The sequence below is a fragment of the Sardina pilchardus genome, chromosome 2 (genome assembly GCF_963854185.1).
Source record: "Sardina pilchardus chromosome 2, fSarPil1.1, whole genome shotgun sequence".
In the NCBI taxonomy this organism is placed as follows: domain Eukaryota; kingdom Metazoa; phylum Chordata; class Actinopteri; order Clupeiformes; family Clupeidae; genus Sardina; species Sardina pilchardus.
This window is the reverse complement of record NC_084995.1, coordinates 8,467,163-8,481,460: the sequence shown is the minus strand read 5'-3', so window position 1 is coordinate 8,481,460 and position 14,298 is coordinate 8,467,163. Positions and strand designations below refer to the sequence as shown.

The 14,298-nt window shown below is 40.1% G+C and overlaps 2 protein-coding genes across 2 annotated transcripts; one reads left to right on the top strand and one right to left on the bottom strand.

Annotated features, from left to right (window-relative positions):
- Positions 1-3,588: 3,588 nt before the first annotated feature.
- On the top strand, positions 3,589-4,957 carry ccl20l (C-C motif chemokine 20-like). The gene is made up of 4 exons (XM_062553717.1): positions 3,589-3,744; positions 3,967-4,084; positions 4,317-4,394; positions 4,621-4,957. Exons 1-4 carry the CDS (start codon positions 3,672-3,674, stop codon positions 4,748-4,750), a joined length of 399 nt encoding a protein of 132 aa, XP_062409701.1. The 5' UTR covers positions 3,589-3,671; the 3' UTR covers positions 4,751-4,957.
- Positions 4,958-5,175: 218 nt separating this feature from the next.
- si:ch211-122l24.6 (uncharacterized protein LOC557261 homolog) lies at positions 5,176-10,406 on the bottom strand. The gene is made up of 6 exons (XM_062553706.1): positions 10,295-10,406; positions 9,723-9,800; positions 8,494-8,604; positions 8,213-8,342; positions 6,737-6,851; positions 5,176-5,393 (listed from the first exon to the last, which is right to left on the bottom strand). Exons 2-6 carry the CDS (start codon positions 9,790-9,792, stop codon positions 5,250-5,252), a joined length of 570 nt encoding a protein of 189 aa, XP_062409690.1. The 5' UTR covers positions 9,793-9,800; positions 10,295-10,406; the 3' UTR covers positions 5,176-5,249.
- Positions 10,407-14,298: the final 3,892 nt, after the last annotated feature.

The window sequence follows — 14,298 nt, the reverse complement described above, 5'->3', positions numbered from 1 at the left end:
ACGGACATCACTGGGCAGATTTTGGGCCGTCAAATGCTATTGCTAACTGCAGCTTTATAGCTTGAGTGAAGCACCATGGTCTGTGGGTGGAGGTAGAGAGCAGAAACCAACGTGGCACTGAGATGTTTATCTGCATAGTGCCTTTCAGAATATAGATGGTCTCATAGATAGTGCTTTCCACAGCCCAAGGCCAAAAACCCCCTAGAGCAGGGGTTTAAAAAACCGCCTGGGGAAACTTTGAATAATCACAAGAGAGGCCTGTTTGCTTGAGGCTGGTCTGGTCAAGAGATCTGGTTGGCTAGACTGACGAGAGACCACATCTTATAACGCCATGCAAAGCTGTCCTTCAGTGGGTAGTGGACCACTCATTGCAAATATGTCATTATCACATTTCCTTGACAAAGACATCAAACATAGTCATGTGTTATTCATGTGGTGTCACTGATTAGACGCTACATTCCCCGAGCTCAGAGAAGTTCTCCTTCTGTGTGTGATCAGTTGACAGTGCGGCGGTAGGCCTCCAGAGACTTGGGATCAGCTAATAATGTCTGCGCCTCTTAGCTTGGAGCAGACAGCTCTGTGCTCGATAGAGCAACAACAGACATCAATCTCCGGGGACAACCGTCTGCCAATCAATCAAGCCCTCACCCGGCCTTGCTCGCTTCATTATGATGGAGATGGTGGACGAGCGAGATAACTTAATCCTACCCTGCTCCTCTCATCTCTCTCTCTCTCTCTCTCTCTCTCTCTCTCTCTCTCTCTCTGTCAGTCAGTCTATCCTTCTGTCTCACTCACTCTGTTATCTGCATGTCCTTAGAGAGAAGATAGAGGGAGGGATGGGGAAAGGAGGAGGAGGGGGAGGCAGAGGACAGACCCTTTTAATCAGGCTATTCTGAAGTAATGAGCCAAGGTCAAGCCTGACCCCTTGCGCACCAACAGTGCCCTCGGCTCTCCCCCACCCCACAACTCCCCCATGACCCCCTGAGGTCACGGCCAGAGACGAATGAAGTGTGAGGGTCATCTAGCAGTCGATGCCGGACCCCAAAGGCCTGGCTGGACCCTGATCAGATCAGAGAGGCCGTGTGTACTCTGTAAGAGTAGAGGTCACTCTGTCCTGGTGGGGAATCATGAGGCTGGACCTGCCTGCCTGTGATATGATCCAGCTGGCTCCTCGCCTCCCCATCACAATCAGCTTGACAAGACTGACCGGGAATCAGATGTGACATCATAAACAGAGCGACTTCAAGCAGACACACCAGCGAGGCCAGGCAGCCACACTTCCCCGAAGCCCACTGACTGATGGAAAAACATGATATATGTGTGCGTATCTGTGTGTGTGTGTATCTGTGTCTGTGTATGTGTGTGCATGTGTGTGTTTTATGAGAGGGCTGAGGGACGAAACAGAAACATAGAGAGAGCAAGGGGTGTGTGAGTGACAGAGTAAGAGATTGAGAGGAAAGAGAGAGAGACGTTTCATATTATGATTCAGCTGTGTGTGTGTGTGTGTGTGTGTGTGTTCTGTGGGCATTCCTCTGCTGTGAGCACATCACTTCCAGCACGTGTGTTGAAACTGGACCACTGATTCATCTGAATGGCACAGAATCATATTTTAGTTCTAGCTCATTTGTTTTTCACTGTTCATTTCATCAAAATCATTACTTGCTAACTTAATACAGTAATAATGTTAGTGGAACCCAACGATGAAGGGGTGATGACATATGTGTTTAAAAGGTTCAAGATGCTCATTAAGATGTTTTCAAGCCAAAATTCCACGATTAAAGATCAGTAGACTTTACTTGGAATGGTATCATTCTTGGCCTCACGCTATCCCCCAGTGGTGACAGAAAATACTGCAGGAGTTCTGCTTCATCATTCTGAAAGAGTGCAAGACATAGAGCAGCAGCATGTGTGTGTGTGTGTGTGTGTGTGTGTGTGTGTGTGTGTGTGTGTGTGTGTGCGTGTGTGTGCGTGTGTGTGTGCGTGTGTGTGCGTGTGTGTTTATGTGTGGTTGTGCTTGTGTGCGTATGTGCATCTGCTCAAGTGCGTAGATCAAGTGTGGGCGGAGGGGTGAGTGTGCAACCTTTGATGAAAAGATAAAGACTCGGGCCCTCTGGCCCAACATGTCTCAGTGTGGGGGGCAGACTGACATGATTAAACTGTGCAGAGACTGACACAGATGCACTCTGGACAATGTCCCTGACAATGTCAGGAAACACATCGGCACATGGTGAAGATGAGGGGAGTTTGCCTTGATCACTGGCTTGGAATTTGGAATAGTGTCTTTCATTGACTTTCAGTTGTTTTAAACTAACTGAAAGTTCCAGTTTGATATAGCCTAATGAAATGCCATACGATGGTGAAGTGGAATGCTAATCTGCTTTATGATCGAAATAAATAAATCTAAAAGACCACACCTATGTTCATTTGAAATGCCTATGTCTTCATTAAACCTTTCTGGAGCAGAGAGGCTGTACGTGCTAATTTGCTCTTTTGCACACGGGGGACAAACCTTTCAATTCACTCAAATGGGTCACGGTGTAGATTAACTCTCTCAGTTTAGTCTCATACTTTACATAACGTGTTTTCATCCCAGACTTTAGCAGTCATGGCATAGTATGCTAAACTCTATTTATAGAAATTACTCTCCAGGGTTGTTCATACGTTACAGACTATGTTGTATTGTATCAATATGATTCTTGGCAATAGCAACGTCCCTATATGAGTTTTACATTGAGGTGTTTCAGTTGAAAGTAAAGGAGAAAAATGCTATTAATGTGAATGTGATTGCAAATGTACTGTATACGTTTACAATGTATGTCTGGTTGTGTGTTGCACATATAGGTGTGCACATGTGTGTGAGTATAATGATACTGCCAGTGCCACTCCATCCAATTTATTTTAAATATCTATTCTAACTTGAAGGCAACAATCTAATATTAATCATAACGAGAGACATAGAACGAAGTTAAGAGCAATGCAAGTGATAAATAAAAGCAATAAGCAAATGTTATTTGCATGACACAACAAAAGCTGGATGTTTACAAAAAATCTCTTCAAATCAAGTATGTTTTGTCAGTTGTCACCCACAACAATAACTCTGCCAATTGTATTTCCAACTTCATAAATCATCTACCACAAGAAACAAAAAAAAAACTAACCTAATTTTAAATTCCTCGGGGTATATTTTTTAATAACACAGTTATAAGTAGGCCTAAATGTCAGCGCTCAAATGAAAAGGTTAGACTCTGACACACCATCAGATCATTGTCATGTACAGCGGTGTCATACGACAAATCAATAGAGAGCAGACAGCTTGAAAACAGCTACAATTTCCATCATTGTGTGGCTTGTTGAAACTGCGTGATGAGCACTCTGAGAGGTGGTATGCAGTGCACTACTGAGTTTCCTGTCCCATTTGTTGCACGCTGGATGTCCTCATTTCCACCGCATCTCTCTAGCTGGGACGTGATCACAGCATCCTGGCATCATTTCTCACCTTTCACTACACGTGGGACAGAGGCACTTCTGAACATTGATCTTACACCGACCTGCACCCCCCCAACCAGTTCACTGTCAGACATAGCCTATATAAAGTCCCACAGTCCCACGACAGTCAGTCACTCAAGCGTTAGTCCATACTGATCATTACTCAAGGGTACTTCTGGTTGATCATGTCTCCTCGGTATCTGGTCACCACCATCCTGGTCTGCTGTTTTGCTCTGACTGTGCTCTCTGCCAGGCCACGTGAGTTTGTCCTCATCTTTCTTCTTTTTTTTTATCAATCCTGATAGCTTGTCTATAGTGAAGCGTATGAAAAGTAGTGGATGAGAAAGTATCAACTACTGTGGTACAACAACAGCAGGAACAAAACTACAAATGGATTATTACTGTCGAGTTCACAAATTGATTAGTATCGTTGAGTTTGACTGTGTGTCTGTTGATTGCGCTTGTATGTTTTGCGGTCAGCTCGTCCTAAGAAGTCGGCCTGCTGCGTGAAGTACACTAAGCGTCCGATCAGCATCACCACCATCAAAGGTGTCACCATCCAGGACTCTCGTGGGCCATGCCGCCTCAATGCTGTGATGTGAGTGAACGTTACGAGTGTGTAACACTCTAAAGGACTTATCAGCAAAGACACCCTCATCAAACGTTTCACAACCAGGGTTGTGAAGGATAATATAAAGGAAAACATATTCACATATTCATATTCAAAACACATTTTAAGAAGGAAAAGTATCTGATATCAAACTTTGTTTTCTGTATGACAATATGTATTGATTATTTGTATTCAGTGTATGTATTTATATTTTTTCAAGATTTCACACCACCAACACCCCAGATGTTTGTGCCACTGTACAGCACAAATGGGTGAAAAAGACTCTTGAGCAACTTAGGTACAGTAACATTTTTATCTAATATTATGTAAAATACACTAAATGTCTGTTTATTGATCTTCAACATTAAAAATACAATCAGTCTCAATTTTAATGAATTGTTACAATTAATTTTGCTGAATACAGTAGGCTATCTATATGTGCTGAAATATATTGAATATAGAAATATATTGTGTTTTTCTTCTTCTGTCATTGAGGTTAATGCTAAAATATTACTCTCTTCCAGTGCTCGGTTCAAGGCACTCTCTAAGACCCTGAAGAAATACAACATGTTGGATAAAAAGCCTGTGAAGCCTGCACACTCCACACAGTCGGATGCAGAAGGCTCCACAGAGCCATACGAAGCCTTACAGTAGCAGAAGATTGTTTCCCCTCATAAAGCTTTAAGAGCCGCTCTTCAATAGTCTGTTTTATTTTAGTCTTAAGTGTGACCTAAATGTGTTAGTGTTTACTAAATTACCTGAGCTATAGGTAATTCTAGAGTTATTAAAGCTATTTCTCTTGCACACAATTGTTCTGCTGATTAAATGTCTTATAATAAAGCAAAGCTAAATGACAACTGACACCTCTGGGCTGATATTCTGAAATGTACAATGAGAGCAAAACGTATTGATGCAATATGGCTAAATATTTTTTCTCTGTCACAAATACATTTTTCAATTTTCAGAGAAATGTAAAATGTTTTCACAAAAAAACAAATACAAATAATAATAACAATAATAACAATAATAATAATAATAATAATAACAATTGGAATATGAACAAAATACAGTCTGAAAATTATATATTTTTTTATTTGATTAAATTCTTTTAAACTGCAAATATTTGTCATTTAAAATTCTCCATTAGAGAAACTTAGAAAACACCATAACACATTTGGCGAAAGGGGTCCAAATGTGCCACTTCATTGACAAGTTCTTGCACGTCCATTTGATCTTTTTCCTCCTCCTTTACTGGGGGTCTGACAATAGGCATGCCCTTCTTAATATCATACATAATCTGTTTCAAATAGAGAAAGAGAGAAAAAAGATTGCTGTTTAATTTTGTATATTTGTATACTGTATTGGATTGTATGAAGTTTTGACAAAGAAAAACAGAGGTATAGAGTTTTAGACTATTGAGTGTGGAAGTCCCCATTGTCATTTTGTATGTGGTGGATTAGTATTTCCTTGATGAGGGAGTTTTTCCCAGGGCTTAAGCTGCATTCATATACGTCGCTACTCGCCCATCTCTGAGCGAGAACTGTCAATGTAAAGTGAATGTGTTCTAGCTGAATGTGGCCAGGACAGGCGATGCGAGGACTAGCGATGCGATGTGGGCGGGTACGAAGTTAAAATAATTTTAACTTCCAGCGATGCGAGTGAAGCGAGTGAAGCGAGTACCAAATCAGAATGTAGAATAGAGATGATTGACAGTTAACCGAAGCGAGGAGCGATGTGCGAGTAGCGACGTATGTGAATGCCCCTTTAGGCTAACTCACTCAACAGCCTGGGGTGCCAATAATTATATTGTGGAGGGCACTGGGAGTAGAGCGGCAGTGATTATTTTATTGTCAACGCGTTGGATTATTAGCCTGAATGATAACTAAGTCTGGCTACTCAATGCAAAATGTTCAATAACATGGATGATGGCACAACAGAGTGAGAAGCAGGGTGAAGTGATGGTGAAGCCAAAACTTTAAGTGAAATAAAGCAGGCTGAATTCAGACTGCTGTTAAGCATGACATTTCACAGCAACATGACAGTATTTCATGACATTTCACAGTATGCATCTCAAACACAAGCTCTACACACACGAATATACATTTGATTAAACTATCAAGCTTAAGTTTCATATTCATCTGGTTCATGAGTCATTATTTTAATCTATGGGCACTTATGTTGAGTCAGAGACTGGACGACAGGGTGACAGCAGGGTGCAGACTTGAGCAGGTGAGGTAAAGCATGTACTGGAGCTCAGAATAGGAGCCACACCCATAAAAAGATGGGATGGTGGGTGTGACAGAAATCTTGATTTTCAGAAATGTAGATACTGACTAATCTAAAATACAATCGCTAATTGCAGCCCTAGATGGGAATAGTTTTTAGAGCTGCTAAAAAACTTTTCTGGACTCAATAACACCAATGTACTGTAACCCTGAAGACATGCATGTAAACAGTGCGGCAGAATATCAATGTATTCGTCACATGATTTCTCTCAGCCTTTTTTGTGAATGTTTCGCTGTATGGGAGCTCCATACTTTCAGGAAATGTATCAAAAAACCTGCCAGTTGCCCTGCCAAAAACCTGCTAAATAAAACAAACAAACCGCTGCCTAATCCTTCTGACCATGCATCGACCAACCTGGAGATATTCTGCGAAGTTGAGGGTGTTGTACTTCTGAACGGCAGCTCTGTCAAAAAGGGCCCTGCGCTCCTCCTCTGATTCACTGTAATTCACCAGATCCAGAGCTGCACAGCTGCCGTTGGTCATGGGGGGCAAATACAGTTAAGAACAAAATTAATCATACGCCTCGCAAATATTGATTTAATGTTATTTAATGTTAATGTTATTGATTTTCTCTTAACCAGTATGGTTGTTCTGACTGAAAATGACACTGCCTCATGGCTAAAGGGCCTTGATGTTTTACTGTAAGCTCCCAACATCATCTTCCAGGCAGCGCTGCATGGAAGGCACTAGGGTTAGGCAAGGTTTAGGGTTAGGGTTAAGGTTAGGAGCCCTGAAGTCAACAGTGGCAGTGCTGCCTTGAAATCAATGGTGGGGGCTTAAAACACTATCGAGCGGCTTAAGGCTGTAAGACAGTATGGTAGAAACAAGAGTAAAAAAAGTGAAGCATTTTCAAGTGCGGGGTGAGAACATTATTCTTTTGGGGTGTTTTTCAACCAGGTCCAGCCGGAGTCCAGACCTCAATCCATCAAAAAAGTGAGCACAAGGCCAGAGTGACAAATAGCAACAAATAGCTCCTCAAAACCCAGATTTCTGTTCAAAAGGTGCAGCTTAGAATCACTGTGGAGGCTTGGCCGGTATTATAAGAACCATTTTGAGAGTTGTGAATGCAAATAAGGATGTTTCCATTGATTATTTAAAAAGGGTATGAATAATTTTGGACATGCCGTCATAACAGTGTTACTGTAAAGCAACACTAAAGCACTTTTCTTCTGATGCACACACGATATTTGCTTATCCAGCAACTAACGATGTCCACAGACAAGGTAGCGTATCTTGCACGATTTTATGAAAGTATGATGTATTACAACATTGAAGGAAGTCAAATTTGTACTTTCTTATGTCTCATACCATCGAACTACAGATATGCTACCCGATCTGGTAAACTTACATAGTGTGGTTATAGCCGATAGAGGGCCGCAAAGCGAGTGCCGTTCACCCTGTTATGAGTTGCTGAACCACTGAAATGATTTTGGAAACATTATTTTAAGGTACTTAAAACTTTAGTGTTGCCTTAAAAAAGATGAAAACAATAATTCCATGTAGCAGTGTCATTTTCAGAACAGATACATTGGTCAAAAGAAAATCAACATTAAATCAATATTTGTCAGGGGTATGAATCATTTTTTTCTGATCTGTAAACAGCAGCATCTCTTTAATAGGCTGCCAGTAGAGCTTGTGTGTCTATCTGCTGCCATCTACAGACAGTACTAGCAAAAAACTACATTTCAGAGATGAGAAATTTTGTCACAATGGTAGTCTGTTCAGTGTGTGCGTGCGGTAGAGAAACTTCACTCTACTCCTGGCATACATACTGTATGGTTGAGGTAGATGATTCAGATCTAGTGTTTTGTGTTTTCCCTCTGAACTTACAATTCTGTAAAGTTGAGCAGTCTGTCACCAAGAATGTCAAAGAACTCAAACTGATGTCTGAGGTTCAACAAGTCATCAGTCGTCCAACCAGGATACTGCTGTTTCCAACCCTCAACAAAGCTGCCCATCCCTGAGATAAAGTGTAATATAATAATAATATGAACAACAACAAGAAAAACAAGGCAATGGAAACAGTATCATCATCATCCTCCACCATCATCACAACAAATCAACAAATCAATCGACTGTCATTCTCTGTATGGGTGATAAAGCCAACATACTCTGAAACTTGGCCTCCTCTTTGATTGACCGGATTCTGTGTTCAACCATATCATAACAGAAGGACAAAGTGATTTCATGTAACTGCTTTCCAAAGTCCATTGCATCAGACTCTGTGAGAGAGAGAGAGAGAGAGAGAGAGAGAGAGATGGAGAGATGGAGACTGTTTTATATTTAATGAATATTCTCACACTATGCTATAACTGTCCATTCTGTGTGTCTACTTAAGAGTGTTTATACACAGCCCTGGCGCTATAAATAAGAAACAAACAGGGGTGCTCCCGCACACAAATTAGCCAAACAACAGGTGGCGCTTGTGCTGGTGCACAGGGGTAAAGAAGAGCCAAACTACTATGAGCTATGAGGGGGAGAGATGTATTGGCAGACTGGATAGCTAGCAGAGATTTTTGATGATCTTTTTATAACTGTAATGCTGATAAGATTATGGTAGATAGAGATGCATATCTAGTACATGATCTCACCTCTCCTACTTTTCACAATATTTATTTCCCATTTTGACCATCACACATATTCCCATTATGGGTTTTAATTTCATCTTCCACTACTAATAATGAATTCTATGGGGGACACGTATCCACTTAAACAATGTAGCCTACTCATGTTGGATTTGGGTTTTTTTTCACATTCACTAATTTTTCTCTGAGACTGGGACTAACCTGGCAAGCCAAACTATATATTTTTTGCTGCTAAGGTGCGTCTCTAGATTTCTAGGCTACCTTGGGACTTCCCTGGCATGTGCATTTCAACTGTTATTAAACAGCAAAATAGCGATCACCAAATCTCTCTCGGTGAGACATGCCCTGTCATCAAATGTGCTGGCCATAGAGCATAGCAGCTAGTAAAAAATCATAGTCAAGTATGCTAAAGCAAAAGCTTAACATGTCCCACTCCAACTAAACATGATGATGTAGGGTAGGTCAATGACCGACCAGTCGACCACCTACTGTACCCTTCAGGATTATTGGCACCTTTGGTAAAGTTAGGCTAAACCAGTGTCTCTGGCTAAACTTACCGTAAGCAACTCGAAGAGATGGATAATGTCAAATGCTAGTGCTAGCTGCTACTCCTGTGAAGTATGGTAACGTTAACTTAAAGTTAAGTGTAACTTTTATGACTGAGAGTCTTTGGGATTATTGGGCCATGGGCGTCATGTCAAACAACGAATGCAAAACATAACAAGGATATTGGTGCAAAGTTAAAATTACCATACCTTCATCGAAGTCGGGATCCACGTAGCTCTCTGGCTCATTGACCAGGGGGTATGATACGGAAATTCCCATTTTCGCCTCTTGGTAGATAAGAAGCTAACGTTATTAACTGGAGACACAACAAATTATAGCTGCTACTAATGGCTAACATTAGCTGCTACCGTTCGTGTAAGATAGCGTTAGCAGCTAGCACTAGCTGCTACTTCATTCCGTTATATTCGAAAACTGTTTTAACGTTGCTGTTATAATGTTATCATGAGCGGGCAATAACGTTAGAGAGCTGATAACAGACATAAAACAAGTCAACAGAACTTAATTTAACTTAAGGTCAACGTCAAGCCAAATCACCAGGATAGCTATCGTTAGCAGCATACTGAATCATTAAAGTTAGAAGCTAACATAACATCAGAAGTTGTCAGGGTAGCAGTAAACGAAGCTGTTGCCTACACTGTAATAGCAGCTATAAGTTACTTCTGTAATGTAACATTAAGAGTTAGTCTATGTAACCTCGTCTTGATACCTGCTAATCAGTGAACGTTGTTTATAAATAACAGTTAATTTTATGGATGTTTACCTTGTTTCCAGTAAAGTTAACTTATAAAATGATTAACGGCAGTTATTTCACACACCGTTGCGTGCACTGTGCACAGTCCACTGACTGCACTGTGTTGACCAAAGATTCTAGAACAGAACTCTCACTTTATGCCTCCTCGTGCAAATGTTTAGATTTAGAAGTGGGCATGCAGGCAGCATGTGGCTCTCTTCTGCATACATATGAATACGATCAAGCCCACTGTTCTCTCTGTGAAAGGGTCCAGGAAAATAATAACTTCAGCGCTTAAGTAGGCATTTGGAAGTAGGCCTAGGTGTTCGTACCAGGATTTTGTGTTTGTAAAAGTTTTGTGGCTACCAGGATTTTGTGTTGGTAGGGGGAAAAAAAAAGATTTATTACAAGTACAAGCTCAAAACTTTGTTGCAGACAAAAAAAAAAGTCATACAAGGACACAATTATTTTTCATGTACGCATTTTTTTTTACGAGTACAAAACATTTCTACGAGTACAAACTATAATCTACAGGCATAGGCCTACAAAATTATTTTTCATGTAGGCCTACACAATTTTTTTTTACGAGTAGCCTACAAAACATTTCTACGGGTACAAACTGTAATCTACAGGCATACAAACGTGTTTTCAGTAATTTCATTCCATACACCTTGCTGGGCATGTAGCCCTAGTAGACTTTTACGGAAACATTTTATTTGGTTCCCGGGGGCCACTCCACCGCTGCGCTCCTAAATAACAATCTGAACCATGGCACAGAGGATGACAAAAATGTTTATGGTAGGCTATGTTGGTCTCAAGAGCCCGCATCAACCGCCCCAATGGTATATTGCTAATAATCGCCCTTTGTTTAGATGAAATGTTATGAACTGCACCAAATTTCATGTGTATGATTAACCTGACATCCACTGGGAGTATGCCCAGTTTTGTGGAATTTCATCCATGGGGGGCTATAGATAAATCAATTTGTGTACATTTAGTCACATTTAGTGACTGTACACCCATTGGCCTGCTGATGGAGCTATTGAGCTAAGGGTTGCTGGTTAAGAATGGCACATACACACACAGACACACACACACACACACACACACACACACACACACACTCTTATACACGAAGGCAAACTCACATGCACACACTCATTTATATACACATGAGCTGTAAGAGTAGGAGATACATGCATATAAATTGCACAAATAGGAGATACAGGCAAGTTGACAACCATCATTTATTTTTGTGGAGAGAATGTACAGAACTGAGCGGCGGTCATATTGTGTACAGCTATGCGATGCATCTAGTTTTATTCCACCGTTGCCACTTGTGTAGTGTTAATTTCCTATCACAATGTAAATGTTTATATCGCTAAAACTGTCTTGATTGTAGAACTAGGCCTACTTTCCGCCACATATCAACTTTCTAAACTTGCAGGACAAACTGCCATTACTAGTTATGAATTAAGGCCCTGTGTCCACCAATCATGTTTTTTACGCTGAGAGCGCCCTCAACCTCCTTTGAGCCCGGCGCTGTTCTAAAACAGATTTCAACTTTGAGCGCTCTGAGTGCTGCTAGATCTATAAAAAACGGTCAACACCGAGAGTTTTTTTTATATGTTGTTTATGTATGCTTATGTTAAATGGATGTTGCATTATTTGCTTCGGTATATCAGTTATGACTATATCACACTTGTGACACCTACTGGTAAGAATAGGCATTTAGGGACAGTGATTTGTCCTCAAAATATGTCTTGTTTTTCATAGTCTGGCTCTGGTATAACAAATGAGAGCATGTAGATCAATAACTGAGACTGTCAACTCAAAATATAGGATATGCACCTTATGATTTTAAATGCCTTTTATCTTGCAAGATTTGCTCCAGACCAAATCCTGCATTATTACAGTACATATATACTGCACTGCATTGTCAAGTTAAATGTTTTAAGACGTATTAAGCCACCCTATTTGAATGCCTCATAATGGTGTCTTCACCTATACTTTGCCATTGTACCTCAGCATTGCTTTATTGTGTGTGGAGTCATGACATTTAGTTTATTAAGTGTTAAAGTTTATAAAATCTCCTTTATTTTCATTGTTTATTTGCAATAGGTTATTGTTTGAATTGACTTTGTTTATTATCACTATTCTCTCTAATACGGTCTGACCAACTTGTTCACTGTTAAAGGGACACTTCACCGATTAGCATTAAGCTTTGTATCTTTAGAAAACCAGTCATGTTTTTGAATGGTCGTGCACCATTCCCTCAGTTTGCCTTGAGATGGGATACGAATTTCAACGTTGGACTTCCTGCTTTCAATGATGTAAAAATCATCATTTTACATCATTGAAAGCAGGAAGTTCCAATCATGGGTTTCATTGAAATCCGTATTTTTATGTCGCTTTGGACAAAAACGTCTGGCAAATCCAATAACCATAGCCATAACCATAAATATAAAAATTGTCCATGCATTTTTTCATACAGTGTAAATTGTGCCAAAGTGCTTTAGAGGATGGCAAGATGGGTGTTTTTACTTCCTCAGAAATACCCTCAACAGGGGAATTGGAAAAGAAGAAATTACTTGAAATCATTACATTTAAATAATACAAGATTTATTTGTTCCACATGCACTGTAAGACGATACACATAAAAAAAAATATCCCACTAATCAAGTTGTAGTAAAGATGTAGTTGTAATTCAATTCAAGTAATTCAAGTCAATAAATACATACAGTATATGCACCAATAAACTAGTTACCTCAAATGCAATAAATACATATATGCTGAATGCACCAATAAACTAGTTACCTCAAATGTAATAAATACAACAAATAAATAATAAATTAGAACTTATTTAAATTAAACGGTATTTTTTTAGGTTAAAGTTTAAATATTGATGGGAGTGTGTGGCATATTCCAGTGTTTAGACGATGGCTGAAGTGGCAGTCACATGACTGGAAAGGGGTTGTGTGGCAGCAGCAGTGTTGTTGGTGATCGAGGGCCTTGTAGAGGTGACCACAGGCGATGCGCTTGTGGCTCTCCTGAAACAAGATGGGAAACCATTGAGAGACGGTTCTGGACTTGACCTGATAAATTACATTTTAACATGATACTGTGGAGATCAACAAACAGAGTTCTTTGCACTCTTTTCAGATTCACTAAATGTAGTTCTTTGTGCTTATACTCATACAGTAGCTCACTTTTCTTGAATTGTCTTTTCTGAAATTTTAAGTGTGCCAACTGAAAATTCAGATAGGTATCTCGATTGAAGCCTATTCTACATGACTTCTAAAAGTACTTCTCCGTTCGGAATTGAACAGATTTCTTTTAGTAAGTCACAGAATCGAACTCAAAACACTGCTGTTAATTTATTTAAAAATATTAAGTTAAGATTCTTTAAACACCTGCTAGATTTCATATTTAAAAATCTGCTTTGGCTCTATGAACCAATTGGTGAAGCATCTTTTAAACTTCTTGCTTGTATTGACTTGCGAATTCTGAAATGTTTTGATAATTTTGCTCCTCAGGTGTCTCCGTCATAATTGTCCACATTGTGCTCTGGTGGACAAGTCATGGCAATAATACATCTCTTTACAAATATATGGAATCAAACTTTGTTTGCATTGGGTTTGGTGAAGAGAAAAGCTATCTGACAGATATATGAACATGATGGGTACTCCAGGGACTTACAGCTGGTTTTGTTTCTGTCTGATGCTTCTGATTGTCTGCTGCACCCATTTCTCCTGCCAGTGACTGCAGAAAGTTCCCTCGGTGGTTTCAAATCTGTGGGAGGACATTTTTATTAGAAAACTCAGAGGATTTAGGAACAACCATACAAAATATAAATGAAGACAGTCTAACCAACCAGGCAAAACTTACATCACTGCGGTGACGCATGGGAGATTTTTCTTCTGAAACCTGAAGCCAATGATGGGTGCCGTTACCTTCTTGGTGGACACCTTAGTGCAACAAGTCAAGGGCTTCTCACCAGCCACTGTGTGGAAAAATTACCTTCATTAGCACAC

Bases quoted from the DNA above. Each gene is read 5' to 3' on its own strand.
- ccl20l (XM_062553717.1), top strand. From the start codon at position 3,672: ATGTCTCCTCGGTATCTGGTCACCACCATCCTGGTCTGCTGTTTTGCT. The intron at 4,085-4,316 runs GTGAGTGAACGT...TATTTTTTCAAG, and splicing joins TGCCGCCTCAATGCTGTGAT to ATTTCACACCACCAACACCC. The intron at 4,395-4,620 runs GTACAGTAACAT...ACTCTCTTCCAG, and splicing joins AAGACTCTTGAGCAACTTAG to TGCTCGGTTCAAGGCACTCT.
- si:ch211-122l24.6 (XM_062553706.1), bottom strand. From the start codon at position 9,792: ATGGGAATTTCCGTATCATACCCCCTGGTCAATGAGCCAGAGAGCTAC. The intron at 8,605-9,722 runs GTATGGTAATTT...TCTCTCTCACAG, and splicing joins GGATCCCGACTTCGATGAAG to AGTCTGATGCAATGGACTTT. The intron at 8,343-8,493 runs GTATGTTGGCTT...ACTTTATCTCAG, and splicing joins AGAGGAGGCCAAGTTTCAGA to GGATGGGCAGCTTTGTTGAG.